This window comes from Salvia hispanica, chromosome 5 (genome assembly GCF_023119035.1).
Source record: "Salvia hispanica cultivar TCC Black 2014 chromosome 5, UniMelb_Shisp_WGS_1.0, whole genome shotgun sequence".
Taxonomy (NCBI): Eukaryota; Viridiplantae; Streptophyta; class Magnoliopsida; order Lamiales; family Lamiaceae; genus Salvia; species Salvia hispanica.
This window is the reverse complement of record NC_062969.1, coordinates 11,113,009-11,134,686: the sequence shown is the minus strand read 5'-3', so window position 1 is coordinate 11,134,686 and position 21,678 is coordinate 11,113,009. Positions and strand designations below refer to the sequence as shown.

General features: G+C 35.9%; 4 protein-coding genes and 1 long non-coding RNA gene across 8 annotated transcripts; 2 read left to right on the top strand and 3 right to left on the bottom strand.

Moving 5' to 3' along the window:
- Positions 1-4,311: 4,311 nt before the first annotated feature.
- Positions 4,312-7,079, top strand: LOC125191214 (lipid phosphate phosphatase delta-like). 2 transcript variants are annotated; one of them, XM_048088724.1, is made up of 8 exons: positions 4,312-4,663; positions 4,745-4,836; positions 4,944-5,018; positions 5,108-5,238; positions 5,454-5,557; positions 5,808-5,936; positions 6,257-6,372; positions 6,481-7,079. In XM_048088724.1, the coding sequence occupies exons 1-8, from the start codon at positions 4,495-4,497 to the stop codon at positions 6,877-6,879; spliced, it is 1,215 nt and encodes a 404-aa protein (XP_047944681.1). In that variant the 5' UTR covers positions 4,312-4,494; the 3' UTR covers positions 6,880-7,079. The 2 variants fall into 2 exon arrangements, with proteins under 2 accessions (XP_047944681.1, XP_047944680.1); XM_048088723.1 differs by having other exon boundaries at positions 4,315-4,659; positions 4,742-4,836.
- A 483-nt stretch (positions 7,080-7,562) lies between these two features.
- On the bottom strand, positions 7,563-10,225 carry LOC125191213 (fatty acyl-CoA reductase 2, chloroplastic). The gene is made up of 9 exons (XM_048088722.1): positions 9,907-10,225; positions 9,727-9,830; positions 9,439-9,638; positions 9,254-9,354; positions 8,917-9,124; positions 8,672-8,833; positions 8,514-8,595; positions 7,992-8,389; positions 7,563-7,908 (listed from the first exon to the last, which is right to left on the bottom strand). The coding sequence occupies exons 1-9, from the start codon at positions 10,223-10,225 to the stop codon at positions 7,746-7,748; spliced, it is 1,737 nt and encodes a 578-aa protein (XP_047944679.1). The 3' UTR covers positions 7,563-7,745.
- On the top strand, positions 8,296-10,333 carry LOC125191216. The gene is made up of 3 exons (XR_007171066.1): positions 8,296-8,436; positions 8,501-8,606; positions 8,694-10,333. It is a non-coding gene; the product is annotated as an uncharacterized LOC125191216 (long non-coding RNA).
- A 485-nt stretch (positions 10,334-10,818) lies between these two features.
- On the bottom strand, positions 10,819-14,130 carry LOC125191215 (histone-lysine N-methyltransferase ATXR4). 2 transcript variants are annotated; one of them, XM_048088725.1, is made up of 7 exons: positions 13,689-14,127; positions 13,272-13,327; positions 13,077-13,200; positions 12,443-12,575; positions 12,155-12,334; positions 11,856-11,927; positions 10,819-11,321 (listed from the first exon to the last, which is right to left on the bottom strand). In XM_048088725.1, the coding sequence occupies exons 1-7, from the start codon at positions 14,076-14,078 to the stop codon at positions 11,203-11,205; spliced, it is 1,074 nt and encodes a 357-aa protein (XP_047944682.1). In that variant the 5' UTR covers positions 14,079-14,127; the 3' UTR covers positions 10,819-11,202. The 2 variants fall into 2 exon arrangements, with proteins under 2 accessions (XP_047944682.1, XP_047944684.1); XM_048088727.1 differs by lacking the exon at positions 10,819-11,321 and having other exon boundaries at positions 11,863-11,927; positions 12,190-12,334; positions 13,689-14,130.
- A 5,416-nt stretch (positions 14,131-19,546) lies between these two features.
- Positions 19,547-21,678, bottom strand: LOC125186911 (serine/arginine-rich SC35-like splicing factor SCL33). Of its 2 annotated transcripts, none has more exons than XM_048083397.1 (6): positions 21,607-21,678; positions 20,982-21,135; positions 20,744-20,821; positions 20,214-20,378; positions 19,991-20,134; positions 19,547-19,886 (listed from the first exon to the last, which is right to left on the bottom strand). In XM_048083397.1, the coding sequence occupies exons 2-6, from the start codon at positions 21,122-21,124 to the stop codon at positions 19,766-19,768; spliced, it is 651 nt and encodes a 216-aa protein (XP_047939354.1). In that variant the 5' UTR covers positions 21,125-21,135; positions 21,607-21,678; the 3' UTR covers positions 19,547-19,765. The 2 variants fall into 2 exon arrangements, with proteins under 2 accessions (XP_047939354.1, XP_047939355.1); XM_048083398.1 differs by having other exon boundaries at positions 19,991-20,131.

Sequence of the window (21,678 nt, the reverse complement as noted above, 5' to 3'; positions counted from 1 at the left end):
GGCACGGAGATTAAGAATTTATATTAAACAAATAGGAGAAATGAAAAAAGTAGGAAAAATAGAGAGAGTAAAGTAAATAATGGAATAAAGTAAGACTGATTAGATATTTTGTCTTTAGTTAAAAAAGAAAATGACTCAACTTTGTTGGGACGGACTAAAAAGGAATACGACTTAACTTTTATGGGACGGAGGGAGTATATGTATTCAAGGAATTACAAGTACATAGCTGGTGCAGTTGGTAGCTTATATATAAGTCACCTTCTTTGTTACAGGCCCGAGTTTGATTCCTCTTGGGGTTGTTTATTACTCCCTCCGTCCCGCTTTAGCAGTCCCATTGACTTTTTTGTCCTTTTTTTATAAAAATGATAAAAAATAGTTAAAGAGGAAAAATGGTAAATTAAGAGAGAGAATAATATAGAGAAGAGTCTTATCTACATTATTGTCTCTCTTACTTTACCTTTTCTCTACTTTAACTATTTTTTATCATTTTTACAAAAAAAATGGCAGAAAAGTCAATGGGACTGCTAAACCGGGACGGAGGGAGTAGTTTTTTTATAGTAATTAATTGTATATATTTTTTTTCTTCTATTTTAAAAGTTATAATTTGAAGTGATGAATTTAACGCACACCAATATTAATTTATACATTGACACATAGTAGTAATTTTTTTAGATATACGTCGATTAATAATTTTAACATTTTAAGAGTAAAAATTAAATTTCAAATTGACTTTGTCTCAATGTATATTTATGATGTCATCTTTTACCTCTTTTTTCACTATTCATTTCTTTCTCGCATTCCACTAGCTCATTTTTACTCATATTTTATATTCACACTCACATATTATTATAAAAATAATACTCCCTCCGTCCCATAATAGATGTCACACTTTCCTTTTTAGTTTGTCTCACAAAAGATGTCACATTTCTTCTTTTGGAAAAAATTCTCTCTCGCATCAATTATAAAATTATATTTTCTCTTACCACTTAATACATAAAATAATATTTCCTAAAATCTCGTGTCATCTCCTAAGTGTGACATCAACCTTGGGACGGAGGGAGTACTATATAAAATTAAAACTCATATTTCATTCCATTTTTCAACTCACTTTCCATTATATTTATTAAAATTGCACTATCTTTTTTGTGGTGTCGAGTCAAAATATGACAAATTTTGTCGGATGAAAGACTACTAACATAAATTTGGACCCCCCATCGTAAAATTTCTGGCTCTGCCACTGCATAATGATAATATATGAAATAGAATGAAATTATGTATTATTGTGCTCTCTTTGCTTTAGCTCAGCATGCATATTCTTGGAAATGGCTATTGATGATAAAAAAAAGGAGTTGTATGAACTCCATCCAAGATTGAGAAAATATTTGGATCTAAAGATAAGACTATCTATCTCTAATTTTTTTGCATTCCGAATGATCAACTGGGTTGAGTCATGCTATAGAGTCCGTTCGACGTTTCTAGTTTACTTGACTCGGTCGAATCATGCTCTATATAGTGCAATTTATGTCACTCACTATCAAGTGTTCATGAGTAAGTATATATTCTCAAATCAAAATATTAGCAATGTTTATCATAGTCTTGTTAAGTGTGTTGGCATGACGATGGAGAAATTTAAGCGTAGTGTGCTTGCAAGACGGAATCTCGACACTTATTACACGCCCTCAACAAAATAGGCTTACAAAACAGGCTTTAGTTTAATATTAGTGATAAACGTACATAATCAAACTTTTTTTAACAATTTACGTTAAAAATCGATTTATAAACATTAATCAATATAAAATAAATTCCATACTAATAATTTTGCAACGCTTTAGAAAAAAAATTGAAATTTTAATTTAAATATTTATAAATTTAAGAAAAAATATATTTTTACTAAATATTATATAATTAATTTGAAACAAGATGAAAGGATTTGACATAAATTTCCTATATCTATTCCGTCTTATTACTACATACTAATACAATAGATAACAAATCCAATTTTTAATTAAATTCAACTAATTTTTAAAATTTTAAGTTTGTTATGAACACGTAATACATTTATCTTTTCTCATTATCTAAAACCTTTGATTATTTCTTTTTTTCTACTTGAACTATCTTTAATTCTTTATAACAACTAGCATATCCAAATTGCTTTCGTCGTAGTATGTCTTTCCAACTTATTCGCTTACTTCATTTTTCTCACTCCTCAATTTTCTTTTATGTGTCTCTTGTTATTTTTCTTTCTTATTAACTTATCTTTTTAGACTATTCAAGGCATTCTCGTAAATTCCCCCTTTTATCCTCATCTTAAATAATGGTATAAAATATACTACTACTAGTATCAAAATTCTTTAATACTCCAGCTCTTATCACCAACAAGTTGAGATTTCTTCTGAAATATTTTGTTTATCAATAAAATAGGATTTAAGAATCAAATGTGTTTAATAAAGAATTTTGAGAGTAAAAGGTCAAAGTTTAACATTTGGGCTCAAAGATGGTCTAGGACACGGTGGTGACGGATGTCACACTTCCTAGAGTCTTTTGCTTTAAAAATTAAAATTGAGGAGATTGATGAAGTGATTATGTTAGTAGGGAGTGCTTATTATAGATGGTCTTATTGTTTTTATTACTACAGTAATTAGTGTAGGTTTGAATATTAATTTATTGCAAAAAATAGGTTGTGACACATTTTTTAAACACATAACACAAATAAAGAAAAGTGTTATTGCATACCTGTCGTGGATATTAAATTATTTCAAAAAGAGTGAATTACGTAAACGGTACCCGATCTTTCATTTTCGCACATAAATGGTACCTAATCTTTATTTTATATCATTTTTGGTATCTATTAATCACATTTTTGGTACCTGATGTAATTTTCATCCCAAAATACTCTCTAAATAAATTCATTTTTCCATTTATGTCATAAATGGTATTTTGGGCATTGACAAAACTAGTACCAAAAGTGATATTATGATACATTCTCTCATTCTTCTCACTATTTGTAGTACTATTATAATTAATCAATATTAATATTATTAATTTGATGTTATAAATTAATAATTAATTTATTTTTAAATATATATTTAATTATAATTATAGTTATAATTATATTTAATTATTATAATAATATTACTATTATAATAGTAAAAACTAGTAATAATTAATAAATACTCCTTCCGTCCACTTTAGGAGACCCAGTCACTTTTGCACACCCGTTTTGTAAAAAGCATAATAAATAGTTAAAGTGGAGAAATGGTAAAGTAAGAGAGAAAATAATGTAGATAAGTGACTGAGACTCCTAAAATGGGACGGAGGGGACGGAGGGAGTAATAATTATTATTTTATTAAAATTAATAACTAATCAATATAGTCTTAGTCAAAATTTAAAATTGTGAATTGTATTCATAATGATAAAGAGTTGAATATTTTTAGTTAGGTGTTTCAACCTTAAAACGAGTATAAATAATATAATTACTTTAAATAATTAATTTAATTAGTTATTTTGTTATTGATTTATATTATGAATGCAATTAGATGTATGTATAAAACACTAAAAAGAAAGAAGAAACAGAGGATACATAAACTAAGGGAAAAAAAAAAGAAGAAAGGAAGATAAAATACTAAAAAAAAGAAGAAAATGAAGAGAAAAGAAAGAAGAATAAACTAAAAAAAAGAAATAAAAAAGGAAAAAAAAATTACATATTTGGTTCTATTTGATTGAAATTTCTAAAAATATCCTCCATAACAAAAAAATCACATATTTAGTACTTAGGGTTATTTTTGTCATGGGGTACCAAAAACGATATAAAATAAAGATCAGGTACCATTTATGTGCGAAAGTGAAAGATCAGGTACCGTTTATGTAGTTCACTCTTTCAAAAATTAGGTTGTAGCACATTTTCCATGCAATAAGATTCAAGACATAAGAAAGAAAGTAAAGACATGAGAAAAAAAGTGTATTGTACTCCACGTATCAGCTTGCAAATATACATTATTCAAACGTTACAAATTTTTAAAGATGAATAAAAATAAAAATAAGTGGTAAATTTTTTGGACCATGGAGTAATATTTATTTCGCAACGTATCAATCATTAATCTAGAATTACCACACAAGCTAGGAATGGAAAACCATGAAATTAATATTGTTGATTATTGATGATGCAATTTATGCAAATGAATTTTTTTTTTCATTTGTCTTCTTAAATTCATGTGGTTCAGTACACTTGCCCATCTGACAGCTAGCACCAGGCAACAGTGTTAAAAGAAAAAATATAGCCATTATTGGAAGGGGAAAATTAAAATACTTGTAGTAATAATTACAAAAAGAATGAATATCATGGTCCTAAGTCCACCGTATAGAATCTCAAATGCTGACAATTCTGTGCCACTTTGAAATTTCGTCAGGATCATTGATTCATTCGTCTTTTATTGTTCAATCTCACTCTCTTTGTACTGAGCAACATAGTGTATTGAGGAGAAAAAGAGAGAGAGATGGAGAGCATAACAACAGGGTGGCAAGTGATTTCATTATGTGGAATAGCACTTTGGATTATGATTTCTTCAAAATTGAAGGTGACTCAAAAGCTCAGATCTTGCACACAGCCATGGGTCTGTCAACGTGTGATTTCTGGAACTCCCATTATTATCAAGATTCAGGTTTGTTATCTGTGATGTGTTTTTCTTGAAGAAATATGTCTAAAGATTATATTTTTGAGTGGTTTTTTATGGGCTTTTGCAGAAAACCAGCACAGATGTTGGGATGCATTTTTTTCTGGGTTATCTTGTGTTGTTTCGGTGCCTTTTTATACCGCCTTTCTTCCCCTCCTTTTCTGGGTAAGCTCTCTCACGCCCGTTCATATGCAAGGATGTGTTTATCTGTTTGGTTTTGTGTGAAAAGTTCCTTTTGGGGGCTAATGCTTTTAGTTCTGTGTTATATATAGACTGGGCATTGCAAATTGGCTAGGCAAATGACTCTCTTGATAGCTTTCTGTGACTATACAGGAAACTGCATAAAGGTAACTTCTTTTGTTATCCATGAAGTTAGATGTGCCTTCTATCGTTTGTGGGGCTGTTTCTGATTCAATTTATGATTACGGGCTTATAGGATGTGGTTTCAGCGCCTAGACCCCGATCTCCACCTGTCAGAAGAGTAACAGCCACCAAAGATGAGGAAGATAATGCAATGGAATACGGATTACCTTCGTCTCACACTCTTAATACTGTCTGTCTATCAGGGTATTGAGGTTTTCTTGCATTTGTTTCCTAAGTATATATGTCATTTAAATTGCCCCGATGCTAACTTAGAAAAAAGAAGAAAAGGATATGTTCTGATTCTTAAATATGTAGCAAACTGTTTACTTTGATCAAAAAGTTAATTTTACACGTTGACATGCCAATGCCTCATAGATTGGCTATCCTCTGCTGGCTAATCTTATTGGGTGTTTATACAGGTACCTTTTACACTACATTCTTGACTATACTGAAAGTAATGATCTCTCTATTAGAGTGGCTGGAATCATCATGGCTTGTCTTGTTGTTGGTCTCATCGGTTTTGGTGAGTTTTTTTTAGCGTGAAAAATTACAAATTAAATTGTAATGGTTCTTTTAGTTGAACATCATGAATGACTTTCAATGATAGATCAGAACATCTTTTGGAGAGATTTCCTTCTATTAACTATTTATGTATATATAGATAGGTGCTCGTTGTAATGTCAAACAATGTGAAATACATGCAAAAATTATAGTCTTAGGGACCATGTTTTGCATTCTTTTAAGTTCACACTCTTAACATTTATGTTTGACAGGAAGGATATACCTTGGAATGCACAGCTTGATCGACATCATTGGTGGTCTGGCTTTGGGACTAGGAATCCTGGCAGTTTGGCTCTCTGTGTCAGAATACATAGATAATTTCGTAGTTTATGGTCAAAACGGTAAGAGTGATGGTTCCCTTTTGCAGAGCATGTCCACCAGTCGATTTGAGGAAATTACTGGTAGTCGCTTAAAAGAACAGCAAGAATGTGTAACCTCGCAAAAATGAAAGAGAGTATAACAACATCAGATAAATTGCTAGATGCTGGAGCATGTATCACCTAATTATCAAAAGTTGGGTCAGTTAATGGAAATAGGGCAGAACATGTAGAGAAATGATAATTCTAATAGACATTAGGTTGTAAGGTTACTGCTTGGGCCTTGGATGATGCACCAATGCTTTCCACGTTGTTTATTGAGAACTAAGTCTCGCCCTGTGCAGTTGTATCTTTCTGGGCTGCTCTATGCTTCTTGTTACTCTTTGCATACCCAACTCCCGAAGTTCCAACACCAAGTTTTGAGTATCACACTGCCTTCAATGGAGTTTCCCTTGGTATTGTAAGTGCGGTGTTCCTATTTCTAGTAAGAGTTTTGTTCAATGCATGTTATAATATCAACTCCTGAGTCTTTTTGCTAGGATCGTTAACATGAAATTGTATGATCCAGGTGATTGGAATCCACCAGACGTTCCATCAGTTTCACCATGAGGATGTTGCTCGTGTTTTCTCCCCTCAGCTTATGCTTCCTGCCTTTGTGGGTAGACTACTACTAGGAATCCCGACCATCCTTCTCGTGAAGTTCTGTAGCAAGGCTCTTGCCAAATGGATTCTTCCAATTATTTCAAATACTTTGGGAATCCCAGTTAGATCGACAAGCTATATACCTACCTTAAATGGAACCCATAAGAAATCTGATGCATTGAAGCAGTCAGGTTATCTCCAGAAAATGTTCTCAAAGCAGACGTCATTCGATGTTGATACTGGCATCAGGCTCCTTCAGTATGCTGGTCTTGCCTGGTCTGTTGTTGATCTTGTTCCTTCAATGTTCCTTCACATTGGATTGTGACACCATAATACCAATGTATATTAGTTTATCATCGTTCTACTTTATTTGTTCTTTGGGTTCCCCTGGTAGGGGTGGTGGTGGATGGTTAACTAGGCTGTATGGGTATATCAAAAATATTGGCACTGCTATATTCTTATTGTATAGAAACATCTCCAAATTTTGTTGTCATTTATGATCCATTACTGTGGAAGTTGATATTATGTTTAGCATCAAACTTTTGGAACCTATTGTTGTGGAATCTCTCTTTCATCTGAAGATCTGTGGCATATACGTAAGAGAAGTTGATCGTTCTGAATTCTCCATCAACAAGAGCCAAGGTGCATTCTGTTTATTTTTCTTGCTTTTGTATTATCATGATATTTTCACCTGTTTTCACTAGAAATTTGAATACCTAACATTGGCTTGTCCATCTTCTCTCAATCAAAGTTGATGTATTCTTGTTGAACTACGATTTTGGTAACAGTTTGTTTGCAGGGACTACTCCCTACCTGATAATCTAGTGAAAGCATTATTTTTCTAGAAATTTGGTGGGTTATTTTATCAGCATGCATATTCAGGGTGCTATATTCATTGTTCATTGAATGGGCAAAGCCTAAAGCTTACGTGGTACTAAAACGATATTGAGCTTGTAAAACAGTGATTATTCCATTGTCTTGGCAGAAATGCAGAAACTGAAGCATGTATTAGTACAATTTATCCTAGACGGATGTGTGACTGTTCTATAAATATTTTATGAACTGGCAAATTGCTGGCCTCCTCTTTGTGGATATTGCATAAAACATGAATAGAAATAAAGAAAAAGAAAACACTCTTTTACAGTTGGCTACAGAAATTAATGATAAGTCTTTTGTTCGACGGAAGCTGCATTAACTGTTGCCTCTTCCCTTCATGACATGCCTCCTTAACCCCGGAATGTGCACGTTAATGATGTAGTCTTTCCAGTTGATGTTCTCGACTTCAAATCCAAACTGTTGTCTCTCTTCCTTCGACATGCATCCCATCAATCTTTGGGTATTTCTGTTGTCGAACCTGCCATTTTACACATTGTTTATTCTTATTATCATCCAGCATCAGAGTAACACAGTATAACATCTAGACTTAGTTGATTTTACCTTCCGCCGTAGAATGTGTATGATTCATAGATACTTGCTAGATACTTTGCTTGTTCCACTGATTTTCTGCAGATGAATTCAAGCTTTTGGGACAACTTCCCCTCAAGATTGGTCAGAGCTCCTAATCCGGTTCTATTGATTGCATCCTTCCACAAGTGATCAGAGAAATCGTCCATAGAACTGAATAGCTTCATTTTTGGAACATGAACTGGAGTCCCAGTGGAATCCATGACAGGTGAGGAACTGAAGTGCTCGTGGAGCAGTTTGGCTAGGTCCCGGAAAACTAATGGGTTGACAACAGACGATGCAACCTGATAGATGCTACACTCTGGTTTCCCAACTTCCCCGTGCTTCGCCATTGCTGCTAAGGTCGCGTTAACAACCATATCCGCTGGAACCTAAAGCAAGTCATTTTTTCAGTTACCGGACTTGAAGTTCCAAACAGGTAAGATATTTCGACTTCTTTGAGGGAAACTACTAAGATATAAATATACTTTTATCAACTTTAGCATGGCTACTTACTACGTCAAGAACTCCATTGGGGTCAACAAGGAATCCAGTGAGCTGCCCCTTTCCGTATTGCAATATGATCGGATCCATCATTCTGGTGGCCATGTATGTCTTTTAGTAAACATTAAAAACTAAAATGAAAAACTTGAAGAAGTATTCATCAGACTTACCTGTTTCCTTCCATCCATCCAGGGAATGGTTCTTTGTGCGTGCTCTCGATGACGCTGGGTCTAATCACAACTACTGGTACATCACCCCTTAAATTATCTATCATCATTTCTCCCATAGCCTTTGTGAATACGTATGTATCTTGCCATCCAAATTTCTTAGCCCTGGATAGAGCACACATGTTTTCGTTATCTTATTAGGAATGTATTGACGAGATTTTAATATTTCATGAATAAATTGAGATTACCTCTGCAGTCCTAATTCTTTCATTGCCTGAAGCAGTGAATCATTTCCAAGAGTTTTCTTTGCTTCCACAACTATCTTTATTTCATCTTCAACGCTCAATTTGGGAAGTAAGATTTGATGATTTCCGTTAATGGTTTCACCTGCTATAGTTTCACCTTTGCAGAAAGGCTTTTCCATGATTCTGCCTTGCCTTTGTCCATTTACATAAGCTGTTACGAATATAAAAAAAAAACATGTTTAAGTTTAGACAGGCTAGAATGAGTTTAGGAAGTTAGTTAGAAGTTGGATACTCTTAGGTTAGACATTTTATAACATTGTTTAAGCTACTCTTTACTTGCCTGTCGATACTTGTACGAAGAGCTTCAGTTTCAGGCATTGTTTCGCAAAGCTCATGAGTCGAGTCGGACCGCCTGTGTTTATGTCAAGGGCTGTATCATACCTGAGATCATCAAATCATTTACTTGAAAAATCATCAATAACCCTATAATTAGATGAGAACAACAACTAGTATGGATTTCATAACCTTTCATCAAAAGTGGTATTTGCTGCAGAATTTATGATTACATCAACCTCTCTAGTCATGAACTCAGCTGCATCTTCGTCTAATCCGAGATTAGTTTCGCATACATTCCCAACCACAGGAATTAACTTACTCAACATGAAAGCTTGATATGATTTTCCATGAATTTGTTTCAAATTCTTGAACAGCTCGGTGTTGATGATCTACAACAGACACACATCTCAGAAGCTTAGGCAGGAAAAAGAAGTCTAAGAGAGAGATACATATATATGAAAGCAAAGCTCTCCGTACTTCGTTTTTCAATCTCTCTGCTCCAGCTTCTTTGCTCTTGGCTTTGATCAGAACAAATATCTTATGAACATCAGGAGCCGTTCGCAGCATTTTCTCGATGAGAACTGAAAATTCATGCAAGGGACAACAGGAGGAATTAAATGACGTTTCTGAGAATCTGAGAAGGTAAGGAAACAATACCTTTGCCAAGAAATCCAGTTGCACCAGTGATGAGGAAGGTCTTCCCTCTTAGAAATTTGACAATGCCGATACCTTCATCCTTGCCATTGGGGCTCAAGACTAGGCTCCCGGTTTCCATCAACGCAGGCCCATGATCTTGGCTGATCAAAGCCGACGACGTCTCTGTGAGAACCGAAGAGATCCCAGTAGACTTGATGGCATGGCTACCAGTTTGGCAGCAAACCATGCTTCTCCGCCTGCCTGTCAAAAGCCGCCTGTGGTTGAAGTTGGAAGCTTTAACTCCATAGGAGATGGAGGAATTCAGAGAGAAAGCCTCCATTGTTGCACAGGTGAAAATTAGTAAAAAAGAATGCAAGGTGAGATGAAGTTCTTTTGTTGAGAAATGGTAGGTTTGCAAAGTTAGCTACTCTTCTTTTTTTTACCCTTATTTTTTCTTGCAACAAACTATTATTTAAGATGTGAGTTTGGTTAGATAAAAGAGGGGTGTGAATGAAATTGATGAATTGTTAATGATTTTAAGGAGTGTGGAGATGAGAATTAGGAGGATAACAAGAAGGCTCTCTTTTTGCCACCCCCTCTTCACACACGTTTACTTGGAAATGACTGATTTGGTGGAAAGTTGATTATTTTTATTATTTCTCTTTTACGTCTCACACACCAAAATATTTCACGAGTAAAACCAGAATAAAGGGTGTGAGGTCCTGACTTGAATTTTCAATCTCAGCAAAATTACATTGCTACTAATAGGGTAGTCATTGCAAATTCCTCATCTTTAATCATGTTGGATGAAGGATGTACAAACTAGAAAATACTGAGGATTGTAATATTATTTTTAAGACATTTGAAATTTGTGAAAGTTTGTTGTAAATTGCTGGTTTCACGTTTGCGGGCAATACATGCGTGTAAAAGATATCAAGAAATCTATACACATCTCTTTGGATAAGGAAATGTGATTTGGAATTGTGACATACATTGTACACGGAGTATAACTCCATATATACATAAGAAAAAACAGAATAATCCTATATAAGCATGATTTAATACAAACCGATTTAATTCCACATCAATCTACTAAGCTCATGAACTGATTATCTAATAAATCAAAATGATGAATCACAACATAAGGTTCCCAAACTTTTTTTTGCAATATTTGGCCGCTAAACTCATAATTGAGATAAAAACTTGCCTAGCTGTTTCATATATTCCACCAAGAGAGCTACAAAAGCTCACCAATTAATAGATGGACGTCTCGAATATGGAAAGTTTCCCTTTCCCTGCTACTCTCTGCAGTAGACTTCACTCCTTTGCAACACATCTGGGGCAGTCACATACAAAACCATATCCTCCGTACAGGATTTTTGCCCGAGCCTCATAACCCATGCTGGCATCAAGGTAGCATATCCGTACCTCTTCCGCTGCAATGTCATGACATGCACTTAACCTCTAGTGATGTTACGTTCATTTCCGGACATTACTTCACAAGATTTAAAGGGCCGTTAATTGATAGTTAAAAGGGGTGTGGGATGGAAGCACCATCTTAGTGCTCTGAATTAATCTTAGTTTCACAAAGAAGATATGCAACCTAATCACCTAACTAGGACTTCTTTTGTTAAGGAAAAAAAGGTTATTGCGTGCTTGATAATCTAGATGAGATGAGACATATTTTTCAACACTTCACGTAATTTGAGAAAAAATGTTGAAGGAAACCTATTCAAGGGAAAGCCTTTTTCAATCTCTTCAAGTTAGCATGCTTTTATAGAAAGGGTAAAAATTCTGCCAAGTAATCTTTCACAGAGAATCAGATTAGGCCATCCTAGAAATAATATAGAATCATGAGACACCGAGAACTAGAGCTATCATGCAGAACCTCCTCAGAGCATAACACACTCCAGCAAAAGCTATGAAGAATTGAAATAAATCGAGCACAACACTTGGTTCAAAGAAAGGACCTTTTTCAATGTCACGGAGAGCCACCATCTTTCCTTCTGCACTGTCGCTCCATACAATATTTACATTAGGTTCTGCAATGAAAGGAAAAATGATACACTCACTGATCTGTGAAATTGCTAATGCTATCGCTGCTCTTTTGCAGATTATCACAAGCCATTAGCTACAGCTAGAATTCTTAATTATTGAAATAAAACCTAATTTCTTTTAGGGGTCTTAGCTTCCAAATAATGGAAGTTAAGTAGTGTTAAGAGTCAAAAACGTGCAAGCACTGGACTTTCCATGAAGCAAGAGATATTACCACAAGAATGGTTGTAAAAGGATGGAAGCATATACATGGCATTTCCAACAGCAGCTTCTCCTTCTACAGTTGCTGCTGCTGAAGACAGGAGATCTTCATGTGACTGTACAGGCAGTTCAACACGAAAGGCATTGATGCGTATTCGTCCCAAAACATCAGTATACCATTCTTCAGTCAGAACTATCATATCAGGTCAAAAGAAACAACATATGAGTTCACATGCAGGCATAGTAATCAGAAAAGGGGGGCAAAGTGCAAAGAGTCTCCAAATTCAGTTCACGAGGATACATGACAGCGGCTCCTCCGCCTCTCCATCAACAATTGGGCCCTTCCCTTCATCCATGTTCTTCTTCTTCTGCCTCTCAACCTGTATATCTGCATCTTCCAGAGTACTCCTCAGCAGGGCAAATTCCTCTTTTATCTGAAAACCATCACATAAAGATTGGAATAAAACATAAGTTCATGACTATAGCTAAATCAGGTTTGAGTCAGTTTTAATTGTAGGAACACCAAGCCATGCTCTTTTTATTGGATTTAGACAAAACTTGCTTAAGAAATGGCTGCACTTAGTTTAATTTCCTTAAACATAATTGACTGGGAATGGATAAAAGTCCATGAACCATGATACAGAGAAACCCAACCAATAATAGCCATCTAGTTAAGTGAGGATCCAAAATTTTGTTAAAAACACACAAGGTTTCCTGAGATTTTCTTTTATTGCTGGCAGTCTGGTTGTAACCTTGTAAGGCCATTAAATCTAGGTTTTAAAACTCTACATAAGAGGGATGTTCAGGTGAAGAACAGATAAAATACATGAGTACACATCATAGACATATATATCACCTCCTCCAGTTTAAAGATTTATAAGGTAGACATTCTCCTTAAGTTTAAGAAAGCAATAAGTGGAACTAGAGAATCCTACCAGATGAGCTCTATCAGACAAATCCTCCCCTTGGAGTAATTCCAAAATGTCAGTAGGAATGTTACCCGCGATAACTTGACAGGCAAATCTCTTCACAATAAGAGGATATTTTAGACCCTTCTGTCTGCAGCAGAAGCAACAGTGAATATCGAGTTCATCATGTCTTTGATAAAGAGCTAACAGAGAAATTAATACCGGCAGTATTCATGAAATCTCGACCAGTCTATCTGCTTCTCAACATCGTAAAACTTCTGATGCCATGAAACAAAGATTATAAGTGAGTGGAGTCACGATACAGAACAAACAACAATCTAAGAATTGATCAAAGTATTCAAAACAGAGATGTGGATGAAGCATAGTAATCAGCTGTAAATCAGAAAAAGGATGCGCAATTAGGGCACTGATCTACATGTTCTGCAGTGTTGTTAGAGAGAAATTGTGGATAAAATGACATATTGATTAAGCTTGAACTCAGTATTTCCAAATTGAGAGCAATTAGGAGAACAATTTACAAACCCTGGCACCAATCAATTTACCTATAAGCAAAATTCCATCCTGAATGCTACTAAATACACAGAATCGGACGTCGAGCGTATGATGGTGAGAGATTACCTTGGAAGTTTGTTCACACTGTTCACTGCAAAACGACACCGTGTGATCAGTTTCGGCAATGCCGCCCCGTTTCGGGAGGCGCCTGAGACAGTAATAGCAAACGCAGTTGATCATGGAAAGGGACGGGTGCGCGAGAATAGGTCTGGCGGAATGGAGGACCTCACCGGAGGCGATACGCTGTAGCGCAAACGCGCCGCGGCCCGCATGCTTGGTGAGCTGGATGCCAATGAGAGGCGGAATGTAAGGAGGCGGCTTCGGTTCGGAGGCAGGGACGGCCGATTCAGTGGCGGAATTGGAGAAGGATGAGAGGAACGGCTGAGGTCCGGCGCGGCGGTGGTGGAGGGTTTTGGGATCGAAAGCCTGACGGCTGTAACGGAGTAAGCGGGACATTTTTCTATTCTTGGTTTGGTGAACTAACTCGTGAGTCGGTGAAGAAGCTCGAAATACACCTTAGTATTTTTAATAAAAATATCCAGAAATTTACACATTTTTAGCTTACATTTAACAGACTATGGCGACACTTTAATTTTACAAAACATTATGCATCCATCTATACATATACAAAGGGGGAGTTTTTGAGGTATTTATGGAATTAACAAGAGAAATTACGGGAGTATTATGAAATTACAATTTAAATTTAAATATATAATTTAGATACTATAATATAGCCATTTAAGAATGAAAACTATAATAATAAGTTAAGGCGTTTTCCATTCATGTGCATAAATAAGAGCATCCCCATCCGTGCTCTTAGCTAAGAGCACGGAGGTGGGCCCGAACCCACTTTTATTCCTTGTCCTTAGCTAAGAGCACAACACCCACATCCGTGCTCTTAGCTAAGGACAAGCTCAAGGGTCCCACCATTCTATTATTCAATTTAAATACTCCAATTATTAAAACCATTTCTACATTATAAAAATACATTATAAAATAAAAATTACATAATTAAAATCCTAAAAAATACAAATTACATAATTAAAATACTAAAAATAAAAATACATAATTAAAATAAAAAATACATAATTAAAATCCTACAAATTAAAAATTACAAACGTGGAAGACTATTCCTCTAACCCCAATTGCCTCTTGAGACCCCGTATCAATTGCTCATGTGTTGCAAGTTGTTCCGGAGTCATGTGAGACGTATCGGTCATATGGAGTTGACTCAAGATGGCCCACAACGAGTTGTTCGGGGGTGGAGGAGGCACAAAGGGAGCGGGGGCGGCGGCGGATGGAGTCGGGGCGCGGCGGCGGGTGGTCGTCGCCTTCTTCCTTCCGACCGGCCGGCGGGAACCGCTCGGGCCAGCGTCGGGGCTACCCAAGTTAGTTCCGGCAAGCTGGGTAGCCACATCATCGGAGGAGGATAGAGCTACCGACCTCGACCGTTCTACTGGAGGAGCTGGAGGACGATGCTACTATGCCGCCCCTATACTTCGGATGTAGGTGCCCCTCCCGCCAACAATCGAGGTACTTGAACGGATTGAACTCCTCCCGTTGCTAGGTCGCCAAGGCGGCACTGATGATGTCGAGCTCGTTCGTGCCGCTCCCCGCCGACCGCTCTTCCCTGGAGGTAAATCCCCCTGGAACTTCCCGATTGCCTCGTTGCATCTGAACATGCAATTGCGAACCATACTATCATTGCGATATATGGTTCCCTCCGGCCGGGTTTCATTGTAGAGGCGAGTGATGCGCCACCAATAAGTTTCCCCGGTTTGGTTCGTGCCGACGTCCGGATCTTCGGAGACTGCCAAGTAGGCTTTGAACATCGCCATCATCTCACCCGGAGTGTACGGGATGCGGGTGCCACGAACAGGAGGAGTAGGACCAGAAGTAGGAGTAGGAGTAGAGCTGCTGCTCCCTCCCGATCCGGGTTCGGGTGCCCACCCGAACCCGGGGGCGTTTAGGTCGTGCACCGGGTAAGGACGGTAGCCACCCGGAGCTTGCGAACCTTGGGTTTGAGGAGGGGCCGTAAATTGGGTTTCCGGACTATATCCGGCCTCGGAGTCGAACCAATCGTGGTTCCAACCGCGATTGCCGGAGGGGTGATCGCCGGAGCCGGACATTGTGTAGTGTGGTGGGAATTTAGATGATAGAGTATGAGGAAAAAGATGAGAGAATGTAGATGATGATAGTATAGATAATAGATGAGAATGTGATTTTTTTTGTGTTGGAGTGGGGGTATTTATAGATGAAAATGTGAATTTTGGAAAAAAAATTGAAAAATAAATTAAAAGTGGGTAGAAAACGAATATATTTTTTTGGGAAGTGGGAAAATATTTTTTTTTATTTAAAAATATTTTTTAAAATAAATTTCGAATTTTTAAAAAATAAAAAATAAAAAACCGAAATTGCCAACGGCTATGCCATTGGCCAATCAGAAGCTGCCACGTAATTGTGCTCAGCGGCACGGACGTGCTCTTAGCTAAGAGCAGCGCCGTGCCGCTGGCACGGACGGACAAGCTCCATCGGCGGACGGACGGCTTGGTGCTCAGCGGCACGGATGGACGAACAACGGGTTGAGCACCGCTGCGGATGCTCTAAATGACGTGAGTTATGGAATGTGATCATGGTAGCCCTTTGGCTTTTCAACTCTTATAACCTTAATTATCTTAATTTCATTGTTAAAGGTCTGCCTTTCTATATTCTTATTTTTATGCCTATAAAAGGCTTGGAGTTATATATGGAATACACATCACTAAAAGCATCCTCCCTCATTTCTCAAGTGCTCAACATTGCGTATTTTATAAGGAGTTGTATTGCTTGATTTTCATAGTTCCATCAATTTTTTCAGTGCGTAGCGAGTCTGAGGTGTTTCTACATGCTAGGAGGAAGTCGTTTTATTTTTGGAGATAATACGTCAATTCGAGAGCCTTAGCACAACATAATTTGTCTTGTGGAAAGATGACTTTCCTCGACTCAACTTACAGTTTGTATTTTTTTTAATATTTTCATTGTAATTTTCATTCCTCTTATGATTGTTTTTTTTACGATTGTAATAGCTAGAGCATCATTTGTATATGGTTAGAGAATTTTATCTAAATATTTTAACATTCTTAAGAGAATTGGGACATCCCTAAACAATGTTCATCTTTACGCAATCTATTAGTAGTACTAATTTTTTATTAAAATTGAGAAAGCGAAAAAGTTTTAATATTTAACTTTTTGATAATTAGAAAAGAGTAAAAGTGACAAAAAGTTTTAGAAGAATTTGTAGAGTTCTGTGTGACATCAATATACTTCACTTGAAAAAAAATGTTAATTGTGAATATGTGTTACTACTGAAAATAAATTGTTTCTCGCTGTTCCAACAATAAAGTAGTTTATTTAAATAGAATATTAATTGAGTAATTCTCATAAATTTACTACGTACAATTTACTAGAATGATTCCATAATTTAAATGTAAACACAACAATTTTAAGGTTATAAGAGTTGAAAAGCCAGAGGGCTACCATGATCACATTCCATAACTCACGTCATTTATTTATGCACATGAATGGAAAACGCCTTGACTTATTATTATAGTTTTCATTCTTAAATGGCTATATTATAGTATCTAAATTATATATTTTTAAATTGTAATTCCATAAATACTCCTCGTAATTTCTCTTGGTAATTTCATAAATACCCCCAAAACTCCCCTTTATAAATATTTTCATTCCTCTTCTAATTGTTTTTTTAATCTTCTTTTTGGATACAACAAATTTTTGTGTATCTACTAAAAATATTATGTACCCAAACTTGCAAAGTATAGTTTGACGTACGTATTTAATACAATGTTATAAACTTACAAATTCTCATAGCAAGATATACTTATTTATTTAAAAAGTTATATACACTTATTTATTTTAAAAATCGTAGTATTTATAAATAAAACGTTATATACAGATATACTTATTTATTTTAAAAATCGTAGTATATGAAGACGAAATTAGTAACTAAAAAAAGTAGTACATCTAAGACCATTTTAAATTTTAAAGTTGTGAGAAATAATTTGGTGACATTAGAACTATTTTTAAATTATATCATAATGAAACTATCACTTTTAAATTCTATTAGGAGGATCATTTTCTGTTTAGCTGATGTTAGTTAATATTTAAACTTTTTTTTACAAGTCTAGCTTTAACAAAACACTACTTCGGCTCCAATAAATAATATCATTGGGTGAATAGATGCTTGGATGGATGCAAGCATGATTTTTTTTGTTTACCGTTCACATAGCTTTATTGTAAAACACTTTCTTGATATGAGCATATAAACAGATTTACAGACAAGATTAAGGTAAAAAAAACCTCTACTCTCAGTAAATATTATTAAGTAGGCCGACCCAGTGTAAGATATCGAATACAGATCTAATACCCTCAAAATAGATAAGTGATCAACAAAGTAAAATTGAGACAGAGGAAAATTTTTATTGATATTTGACTCATTTGTTAGTCATGATGAGTATATTATAAAGTTAAGGGTTTAGGATTTAGGTTTCAAGGTTTGGATTTTTAGTGTATATGGTCACTATATTGCAATGAAATGAAGCTCGACTACTAAATAATGGAGTATTTTTTTTTTATAAAATATATAGATTTCTTAAGAATAAGTAATGTTTATATACTAATAATATTTACTACTTTTATCAAATGTATTATTGTGAGTATATGTTTATAATAAATTTACAATTGTAGACCTACATAATAATATTTTTTTATTTAAAATAAATATTTCATATTTTGAAGAAAATAAAATTGACTGTGCATAGCACGAAATTGCATATAATTATATCGTTTCTCATTTTAGTTACCACGAGAAAAATAAAATATGTCGTGCAACGCACGTGGGTGATACTAGTTATTGATAAAACATGAGTACTCCGTTTGTGCTCCTACATTCATTTCTTATATTTCTAATACTTTCTTATTAATTAGTATAACCAAAATTTTAATTATATAATCAAAAAATTAAACAATTAAAGGTAGAAAAAATTTAAAGCTGAAAATTACATAATTAAAATTAATAAAACTAAGAGATCATCAATTTATCAATGTATCACAATACATTTAAAAAATTATCAGAACAATTATTTTCTTTATTTCAAACTTCACAAAACATTCTTATTGAGTGTTTTAATTTCAATCGCCATGCCATCAATTATTTTCCGATGCCACAGCTTTGAGGTCGTCGTTTCCTCTTATGCTTAGATGTCTTTTGTTTGATCGTGCGCCATCAAATCTCTCACATGCATCATCGCTTGGAACATGCTCAACTTCATTACTTGTTGTGTATCAGACAGATAAGGTGGCCGCTTGGAGCTTTGAATCTCATTGTCCGACCACTTTTGGCAGTGGTGCACTGCTGACTTATTCTTCTCTTGCTCAAAAATGTTGAGCGCCTTCATCAAAATATCGACATCATGACATGAGACCCTCTCCTCCGTTATACTTCGACGTGTTATTATAAATATCGCATAATTTGTGGCAGTATATAGGTTATCTCTTTCAAAGTGGGCTCTAAGTGCGAGCTTTTATGAGCATGCATGAGAACCTCAACGACGTACAAATGTTGTAGCTTTGGTTAATTCTTTTCTAAAGTCGAAGCCTTTTAACAGTGGGCGACAATTGAAACCTTTGAGATATTCATTCATGCGCATTTTGAACAACGATAGATTTCGTCGGGTAATCAGACTTCATGGCAGGAAGATTGGATGTGATCAATCGGTCATGTAGCCATGATTTGACAGAACACCTAAGAATGGTGAAATGAAAGTCTCTTTTAAATTAAGATGGAGGACTCGGAAAATAGGCAAAAAATGGTTTTCAAACTAAATACTCCCAAGATTCCAAATTTCAACATTGAATTGAAAGCCAAGTTTCACCACAGAATGGGAAATCGTAATACCAATAGACATTACACTTGGAAATCCCATTACAAGAGAACATATAAAATACAATAAGAGAGAGATGAGAAGCAACTATATTTATCCAACTACTACCCCCACTCAACACCCATTACCAAGAAGTCAGAAGATGTTCTTAAATAGCTCCCACATTAGCTGGGGAAATATAACCATATATCAGAGACAATAACATCAGTAGCCCTCTGGGCTCCAGCTCCTACTTCTGACCGGACTCCGGCTCTGGCTCCTGCTTTCGTAGGGAGACCTGGAATAGGATCTCTCTCTGTAGCTTTTCCCACGAGGCGAGATGGATCTATATACACAAGAAAACGAGCTTTCATTGCTAAAATGATCATTAATAAATATAGAGTAACAGAGTACAACATATAGTTGCCAATGTTCCAAAGAATTGCATACCTGGAGCGGTGTCTGCCCCTTGAAGGAGTGGAATAATAGCCAGGACTAGGACTGGGACTTTGGGAGTAGGTACGGCGATAGCGTGGTGACGGGGAGTAAGAACCTCTGTGGCGAGGTGACCTGGAGTAACGACTGGATGATCTGCTACAATGGCATTATGTGAAATCAGGATGCAAATCATATATGGAGAGATCGGAAACTAGGAAGCTGGAAGCCCACTGACCTGATACGCTCACGAGACCTCATCTCTGATGGCTTTTTCCTGTTTTCCTCAGCAAACACAACCGTCAACTCGCGCCCAAGAAGTGACTGACCATCCATATGATACTTGGCCTCGGCAGCATCATCTGGGTCAACATATTGCACAAAACCAAATCCACGTGGCTGCCTGCACATGACATAAAGATGAATATGATCCGCAAATGAACACCTTGGTAGCTAATTGCAACTTTCAACTATGCATTCAAAAGCTAACATAATCAAAATTGTGAGCTCACCCATGTGAGCATCGACAAGCAATTAACATTCTGACCTTTTAAAAGCAAGGTAAATACTTGAATTCCTTCAAGAGTCAAGAATAGAACTTCTTCAAGACTTGAACTTCTGTCATAATTGAATACATACTCAACCTTGCTTGAATCTTCAAGCTCATTAAGACGATCTTGACCTCTTAACTACTTCATCATCACTTTCAAATAAGAAAGTAACAAGTTTCTCATAAAACTATTGAGATTACATAACATAAATGCTCACCCTGTGTAATAGTCACGTGGTAAGTAAATGTCCTTAAGCGGACCAAATTCGCCAAACGGACCACGGAGATCTTCAGTCCTGCAAGTATATAAACAACAAAGTTGGGAAGGATGACATATGTACATAGCCAAATCCCACAGAAAATTCACAATATGCAAATACATACATGATCAAAATCTTGCAAATTCATTCAGCAAATCTAGAAAGATCGAAATTGAGCATGAGAGAGCAATCACACCTGCAATCATGGCGAAGATTGCGAACGAGCAGACTAGTTGGGAGGTCTCTCCCACGGCTTCGGTAACGACCCCTTGGGCTAGGGCTTCGGTATCCCCTTCTGTAACCTCTAGGAGATGGACTTCTGCTGTATCTTCTTCCCATTTTTCGGTCACCTTGATTCACATAAAAGCACAAAACAACCTCAAAACCATGTATCATCCGCTAATATACCGTATAAAATGTAAAATACAGAATCACAAATCGGTCTAAAAAAAACGAATCCTGATTTGGGGCTGGGGCTCCATGTACTATGCATCAATAATCCAATCAAAAAGAATAAAAGAAGGAAAAAAACAGCTAAAAATTTATCCGTGTAAGAGTCAATTAACTGACCACAAACACATTATGATCGAATTAATATATATTTGCATCAAAAAACTAAGCACATGATGATGCCTATGGAAAAACTAATCGAAACGGATAAAGAACTCAAAAAACAGCTAAAAAATTACTCCATCTGTTAAGCTGTCAATTGACAACAAATTCAATTCACCTTGAATCAATTGCTAATTGCAACATAAGTTAAAAGCATTATGATCAAAATCGTAAGTAGTAAAGGTGTGGCAAAGGCATGCAGATCATACCAGAGACAGACGGTCGACACCCAGATTGGAATAGTTTCAATCTTCTCAATCTCAGCAATGCTTATATAGAGG

What these genes read in the sequence shown, in the direction of transcription:
- LOC125186911 (XM_048083397.1), bottom strand. Translation starts at nt 21,124, where the DNA reads ATGGGAAGAAGATACAGCAGAAGTCCATCTCCTAGAGGTTACAGAAGG. An exon ending in CCACGTGACTATTACACAGG is followed by an intron (nt 20,379 to 20,743) that starts GTGAGCATTTAT and finishes TGTCATGTGCAG; the next exon opens with GCAGCCACGTGGATTTGGTT. An exon ending in AGGTCTCGTGAGCGTATCAG is followed by an intron (nt 20,135 to 20,213) that starts GTCAGTGGGCTT and finishes ATGCCATTGTAG; the next exon opens with CAGATCATCCAGTCGTTACT.
- LOC125191213 (XM_048088722.1), bottom strand. Translation starts at nt 10,225, where the DNA reads ATGGAGGCTTTCTCTCTGAATTCCTCCATCTCCTATGGAGTTAAAGCT. An exon ending in CTTCGTACAAGTATCGACAG is followed by an intron (nt 9,125 to 9,253) that starts GCAAGTAAAGAG and finishes TATTCGTAACAG; the next exon opens with CTTATGTAAATGGACAAAGG. An exon ending in AAAGAATTAGGACTGCAGAG is followed by an intron (nt 8,834 to 8,916) that starts GTAATCTCAATT and finishes TGCTCTATCCAG; the next exon opens with GGCTAAGAAATTTGGATGGC.
- LOC125191214 (XM_048088723.1), top strand. Translation starts at nt 4,371, where the DNA reads ATGCTGACAATTCTGTGCCACTTTGAAATTTCGTCAGGATCATTGATT. An exon ending in TTCTTCCCCTCCTTTTCTGG is followed by an intron (nt 4,837 to 4,943) that starts GTAAGCTCTCTC and finishes TGTTATATATAG; the next exon opens with ACTGGGCATTGCAAATTGGC. An exon ending in AATACTGTCTGTCTATCAGG is followed by an intron (nt 5,239 to 5,453) that starts GTATTGAGGTTT and finishes GTGTTTATACAG; the next exon opens with GTACCTTTTACACTACATTC.
- LOC125191215 (XM_048088725.1), bottom strand. Translation starts at nt 14,078, where the DNA reads ATGTCCCGCTTACTCCGTTACAGCCGTCAGGCTTTCGATCCCAAAACC. An exon ending in TGTCTGATAGAGCTCATCTG is followed by an intron (nt 12,576 to 13,076) that starts GTAGGATTCTCT and finishes GATGGTTTTCAG; the next exon opens with ATAAAAGAGGAATTTGCCCT. An exon ending in TCTCCGTGACATTGAAAAAG is followed by an intron (nt 11,322 to 11,855) that starts GTCCTTTCTTTG and finishes ATGACATTGCAG; the next exon opens with CGGAAGAGGTACGGATATGC.